This window comes from Echinops telfairi, unplaced genomic scaffold (genome assembly GCF_000313985.2).
Source record: "Echinops telfairi isolate 266 unplaced genomic scaffold, ASM31398v2 ScPeMD7_7424;HRSCAF=8462, whole genome shotgun sequence".
NCBI lineage: Eukaryota > Metazoa > Chordata > Mammalia > Afrosoricida > Tenrecidae > Echinops > Echinops telfairi.
The window spans coordinates 36,724,243-36,730,909 of NW_022111324.1; the positions used below are offsets into that span (position 1 = coordinate 36,724,243).

General features: G+C 41.4%; 1 protein-coding gene across 3 annotated transcripts; it reads right to left on the reverse strand.

Moving 5' to 3' along the window:
* Positions 1-281: 281 nt before the first annotated feature.
* Positions 282-5,354, reverse strand: GLRX2 (glutaredoxin 2). 3 transcript variants are annotated; one of them, XM_045298042.1, is made up of 5 exons: positions 5,244-5,354; positions 2,601-2,664; positions 1,632-1,808; positions 1,279-1,363; positions 487-571 (listed from the first exon to the last, which is right to left on the reverse strand). In XM_045298042.1, the coding sequence occupies exons 1-4, from the start codon at positions 5,348-5,350 to the stop codon at positions 1,313-1,315; spliced, it is 399 nt and encodes a 132-aa protein (XP_045153977.1). In that variant the 5' UTR covers positions 5,351-5,354; the 3' UTR covers positions 487-571; positions 1,279-1,312. The 3 variants fall into 3 exon arrangements, with proteins under 3 accessions (XP_004706708.1, XP_045153976.1, XP_045153977.1); XM_004706651.2 differs by lacking the exon at positions 1,279-1,363 and having other exon boundaries at positions 282-571; XM_045298041.1 differs by having other exon boundaries at positions 480-1,363.
* Positions 5,355-6,667: the final 1,313 nt, after the last annotated feature.

A 6,667-nucleotide genomic window follows, 5' to 3' on the forward strand; every position in this document is an offset into this window, starting at 1 on the left:
CTTCGTAGAACTACTAAGCTATTAAATGAAAACTTGTGTGTCTCTAAGACAATTTTCATTCTCTTCTCCTATTTTAATATCCTTCTTTTACTCTGGAAATTAAAAAAAAAAGAGTTTATCACAATATACTATAAGGCATCCCTACCTAGTTTAGGTATAATAGAGGAAATTTAAAATATTATAAAAGCTAAGTTACCACCTAGTTCTCAGCTATGTAATTCCTTATATACACATTTTCTACTTCACTTTTGTTTTTACTCAAGGATTGGCAAATGGGAAGATGAGGTTTCCACAAGACTTTATTGTTATTTTTTAACATCCTTGTCTTTTGTGAAGATAATTCATGTATTTAAGACATCTTCAAACACTTAAAAGGCATTATTAGGCATTATCACTTTAATTATTTTACTAGCAAAATGATGACCATCTATCTATATCACTAAAATTCTTTCCTCTTACTTTTTTTTAAATAACACTGATGAACTAATGGAAGCAATTTCCCTTCTCTGTGAAGTCTATGAGTGTCAGTTGCACCACCAATAAAAGTTCCATTGACAAATATCCTTGGAACCTGTTGGATAAAGAATGATAGATTAGGTCTCACCCTATTGTCAGAAGTAAAAGATCACTTCACATGATAATAGGTGCTCACAGCCTGGGTATTTTCATTCAGTGAGCACCCAACTAAGCACGTTCACAATTCTCTCTAAATCTTTCCTACTCTGGAGATACACACTTTGGGGGCCTTATTTTGAAGGAAACGGACACAGGACACACAGGAACTTGCGCAAGGTCGCAGTGATAATAAAGAGCAGGGCTGGGATTCAGATCTCGGACAACCTCACTCCACAGCCTCTGCTCCTAAGCACGGGGCCACGTAATGCTCTTAGTCAACACTGAGTGGGTTCTGACTGGGACGCTGGGCGTGCCAAGAACTGCTCCATGGGGTTTTCAATGGCGTAATTTTGTTGGAAACGGATGCGCAGGTCTGTCCTCCACGGTGCCTCCAGGCGGGTTCCAGATGCTAACCTCCTGGCTGATGATGGAGTGCTTACCCATCTGTACCACCTGTACACCCTGTGCTGTAGAATCAGCCAAGAAAAATATGGTCTGTTTATGTAGATCTTCCTAATGTTTGCTTTACTATGGAGGAAGAGCACATTCTAGTAGCCTAGGTACATACAAAGAAGGAAAATATCAAAAACAGTACGTTTTTCATTACAGACTATAGAAAAATCTACCCCAAAAGCTTAAGATATGGCACACCAGTACACTTGCCTTATTCAGTTCAGTAACTGAAGACTGTCCTGGTCTATATTGTCCCAGTCAAAAACCAAAGACTACTTTCATCTTGAGAAAAGCTCTAGGAGGAATGTAGAGACCACAGACAAATGTTCACGGCCGCACCGTTTCCTCATTCCTCCCAGCCTAGACACACACAGTAAGAATAACATCCAATGAATTAACTCTGTGCATCCTTTCTAAGGAGCTGCTCCTCAGATCTGATGGTTCTTCACCAATATGAACTCCTCAGAGAGCATCCACTTGACTCTTCCTAACATGCGGACATCGGTTTTGGATGATCCATGTCTATCTATTTGGGGGAAGAGCACCACAGAGGACATACTCACAGTTCTCTCCCCGGTCATTGTGAAAAGAGCGTCTTGAAATTGGTTTCCATATTCAAGCATGTCCAATTCCACTACTTTATAGTTAATGTTCATGTCGTGGAAAAGCTTTTTTGCCATCGTACAGTAAGAACATGATGTTTTTGAGAAAATCACCACACAATTATCTGAAATCGTTTCCTGAAACAAAAACATCACTTTAGTTCGAGTCATTATCTTTTGAAAAGAAATAGCATGATCCAGTGGGAATATGGGCCTGAAAGTCTCTATCATCTTTATTTCTCATTTCAAAATATAATTGGGGATAATGTTAGGGTAAAAACAGATAGGATTTATAGGTTGCAAAGGAACAAAAACACACACACAAAAAATCTTCTGAAGCAAAATTAACTAAGTATTGCAATGAAAGGAAAAAACAAGACTAATTGCATGCTATATCCCTGAGCATTTCCCCATCCTCTAATTTAAAAGTTAATGGTTAAAACCCAGCAGTACTGTGAAAGGAAAGCCTATTCAGCTTCCACGAATATTACAGCCAAAAACGCTCTATGAAGCAGTTCTTTCTGTAACACAAGGGATCATCCGGAGGAGGCGTTGACTAGGTGTGAAAGGTTTGTTTTTTATTGCATGCTAGATTCTATATTGGAGGGGAAAGGTGGGGGAGCTGTTAAAAGCTGCCCATGCCAGAAACAGATAGTCTCGCTGGTCAAAGGCAGCTTGCCTCTGGTCAGTTGTAGACTTGAGGTAAATATGAACAGGAGCAGCCAAACTCATACACCTGAGCGGGTAGACTCCATCACAAATAAAACATGTAACTTTGGACTAGCAAACTGATCTGTAACTTTAGCTATTGAAATATACAAGGCTTTAGTAATTCATTTGGTGAGCTACTGAAATGCCAAGTTTGGATACTGAATGAGAATATTCATTATATAAGACACATTTTTTCCCGCTCATCTCCACATCACTCACTTGAATCTGGTTCACAGGAGCAGTAGCTGACTTCTCTAAAGATGATGATGTGTTACTCCCCATCCTAAAACGAATGTAAAAGAGCATTATTAAAAAAATAAACAAAAGGGCAATATAGTTTAGTAAGTGTTAAAGTTACTATCATAAGTCCCACTTGAAGAAAACAATCAGCCTTTTATATATAAGACCAATTATGTCCAAACCTATGAAACAGAAGGAAAAAGGTTTTACTGGTTATCAATATAAAATATCTTGTTTACAAGTTATTAGTCTATGAAAACAAAAAGGGTCTATGTGCTTATCTAACTAGCTTCCCAAAGCTATTACTTATTTGATAAGAATGTACTTGCTGTGTTTAAAGCCTAATTAATTCTCATTTATGGCTACTAAATTATTATGTCAAATATTATGTCCTATACCCACTGGCCAAATGACCTAACCTTTGGCTTAAAATATAATTTTCATATCCTTATTTAAAAACTCCATAAATACTCTGTGAAGTAGGAAGCATACATTTCAACAATGTATTTGGACCAAAAAAGATGAGGTGAATGGGGAAGAATTCTAGAGGTGAGAAGAGGATTTTTATTTTATTTTTTAAATCATTTTATGGGGGCTTGTACAGCTCTTACCACAATCCATGCATACATCCATTGTGTTGAGCACATTTGTACATTTGTTGCCATCATCGTTCTCAAAACATTTGCTTTCTACTTGAGCCCTTAGTGCCAGCTCATTTTTCCCCTCCCTCACTGTTCCCCCTCCCTCATGAACCCTTGATAATTTATAAATTATTACTATTTTGTCATATCTTACACTGTCCAACCTCTCTCTTCACCCACTTTTCTGTTGTCCATCTCCCAGGGAGGGGATTAAATGTAGATCCTTGTAATCGGATTCCCTGTGTTTCCAGTTCCTATGTGTACCAGTGTACATCCTCTGGTCTAGCCAGATTTGTAAAGTAGAATTGGGATCATGATAGTGAGGTGGGAGGATTTAGGAACTAGAGGAAACTTGTATGTTTCATCATTGCTACACTGCACCCTGACTGGCTCATCTCCTCCCAGCGACCCTTTTTTAAGGGCATGTCCAGTTGCCTACAGATGGGTCTTGGGTCCCCAATCTGCACTCCCCCTCATTCACATTGATTTGATTTTTTGTTCTTTGATGTCTGATACCTGATCCCTTCGACACCTCGTGATCACACAGGCTGGTGTGCTTCTTCCATGTGGGCTTTGTTGCTTCTAAGCTAGATGGTTGCTTGTTTACCTTCAAGCCTTTAAGACCCCAGATGCTATATCTTTTGATAGCCGGGGACCATCAGCTTTCTTCACCATATTTGCTTATGCATCCATTTTGTCTTCGGCAATCGTATTGGGAAGGTCAGCACACAATGGTATGATTTTTGTTCTTTGATGTATGATAACTGATCCCTTCGATACCTCATGATCACACAGGCTGGTGTGCTTCTTCCATGTGGGCTATGTTGCTTCTGAGGTAGATGGCCGCTTGTTTACCTTCAAGCCTTTAAGACTCCAGATGCTATATCTTTTGATAGCCAAGAAGAGGATTTTAAGTGGATATTTTCCTGTTAACAATGTATATCCCCACTCCCAATAACTGAGCTTTGCATAATAAATACAGAGGTACTGAATGTCCCTGAAAATAAAATGTAAATAAGAATGCGAAAATAAAGTAAGTTTTAAAAAGTAAAACATTATTCAATACTTACTATGTGTCAGGCATACCAAAAGGACATTGAAATCTACTTGCTCGAAAACAAAGGATAAATGCTATGTATAAACTTCTGAACAAAAATGATGAGAACAATTCAGACCTGTTTTGACCCTTCAGGTTCAACTAGCATGACTCATGCTAGCAAGTACAAAATGAGAACCTGGTAGTTCTTTCCCTGCTTCCAAAGGGACTACATTTCATCACCTTATAAAAGAACGAACAGTAAAGAAAAAACAATTGTATGAAGTTATCCATAAGTCAAAAAATAGCACCACACACAGGTGCCTCAAGAAGCTGTCGTCCAGTTATAACACCAAGTGATCGGCACCTTCAAGAGGGGTCTCTACGTGGAACTGTGAAGATCATCAAGAGTTCCCAGATCACGCCAGTAGGAAAAGCGAGCTGGAAGCACAGTGCTGAGTGTAGAGCTGGGAGCCAGGCCATCCGGGGCAGCCCAGGTAGGCCTTCACAGAGGGGACAGCAACACCGACAACCTGGTCATTGCTATGCTCAAAGATTTAGCCATTTCCAAGATGGAATCAACTTCACTCTCTGTAGCAAGCTTGTCTGATGGAAAAACTAAAAATGCAGGAAGCCCAGCTAATCATTTCAGATAAACAGCGAACGGTTGTTTAGCCCTTGCAATATTTGGGGCACATTTGGAATAAACAGCCATTCGTTATCTAAAATTCTAATTCAAGGGGGCCAGCTGAACATGACTCAAGTACTTTCTACCCCCAGAAAGCAGTGCCCGAACGCAGGGACCACACTGGCCACTTGGGCTGCCTCCCGATGGGCAGCGGTCGCTGTCCCCGATTCGGCTCCGGCAAAGAGGCACCGGCGCCCTGCGACAGCCTCGGCCAGGGAAACCGCGCGCCCCACCACCCCCGCCCGCCGCCCCCGTACCCAGAGGCCGCAGTCCCTGCTGTCCCGCCAAGCACTCCAGCTGAGCTGCTTTTGTTCCCGCTCCGGGCAAACAGCGTCCGCAGCCGACTCGCGCGGCGCCAAGACATGGCCAGAGCGCGGGATGCCGCGAGAGCAAGAGGCGACGGCTGCGGCGGCGAAGCCCCGCCCCCGACGCGCAGCCACTGACGCCGGGCCGCCCGCGCCGCGCGTCCCAGCCGCGTGGCCGCTCGCCTCTTCTGCGCAGGCGCGCGCCCCCTTTCAGCTGCGCGGAGTCCCAGCTGGACCAGGCTAGGACCGTCCGGGTGGCGGGCCGGTCTCCTGCCGCTCTTGAGGGCTCATACCAAGTCTGCTCCGGCTTCTTCCAGGGTCAGGGACTCTTGAAGGCTCTCCGACTAGGGGAACCGTTCGCCGGATTGTGGCTAACATTCTAGAAAAATGACCGTCCCCTGAAGGATCAAAGTGCTTGTGAATGTTTACAAGTGATAATGGCCCCATCCCCAGCCTGCTGTCAACACAGTTTTCTCTTTGGGTGAAATAACATAGTACTTCACCTTACAGTCCTATCATTGGTCGAGAGCCCTTATAAATCATGAGAATTCATCGATTTTTGTTCTCCGGGATTTAAAAAGGAATGCAATATAAAAGCTTCATTTTAAAACACACGCACAAATAATTGTGTTTTCAGAAATAAAATTAGGAAACAAAAATAATGAAACTAAAAATAGGCCAAAGATGTGTTGTCCGGGCTTTGGTAATGGGCGAGTGCTGCCAATGACATGACTTTCCAAGCCACGCAGTCAGGGTAATAATAGCCCTTTATGCGTCACTGTATAAGGTAATGTGGGTCAGCAGTTACTGAAAAGGATAATGAAATCTATTTGTTGGAAATCCTAGATTAAGTAGTGTGTATAGATTTCAAAACAACGATGAGAACAATTCAGACCTGTTTTTATCTCTCAGGCTCAATTAGCATGACTCATGTTAGCAAGGTACAAAATGAGAACCTGGTATTTCTTTCCCTACCTCCAAAAGGACTGTGTCTCATCATTTATAAAAGGATGAAAAATTCTTTAAAGAAAAATTTTAGTATGAAATTATCATAAAGCCATAAATTAAAAATAAATCAATAAATAATTCAAAATTAAAGTAAAATACACAAATCTTTGTTCTTGTTTTAATTAAAAGACTTAGGATTTTGTTTGATTATATTTTGGCTAATGTGAATACAGCAATGAGCATATGTGCATGTCTCTGTCTCTTGTTTTCAGTTCTTTTACTGGAAATGGAATCGCTTGGCCATATGGTAATTTTATGTTCAATTGTCTGAGGAATGGCACCTGCATCCTGGGCCATTCCATCCGCATTTTAAGAGGGGTACAATTGCTCCACATTCTTAACAAAAGTTTTTTCTTTTTTTTTTTTTT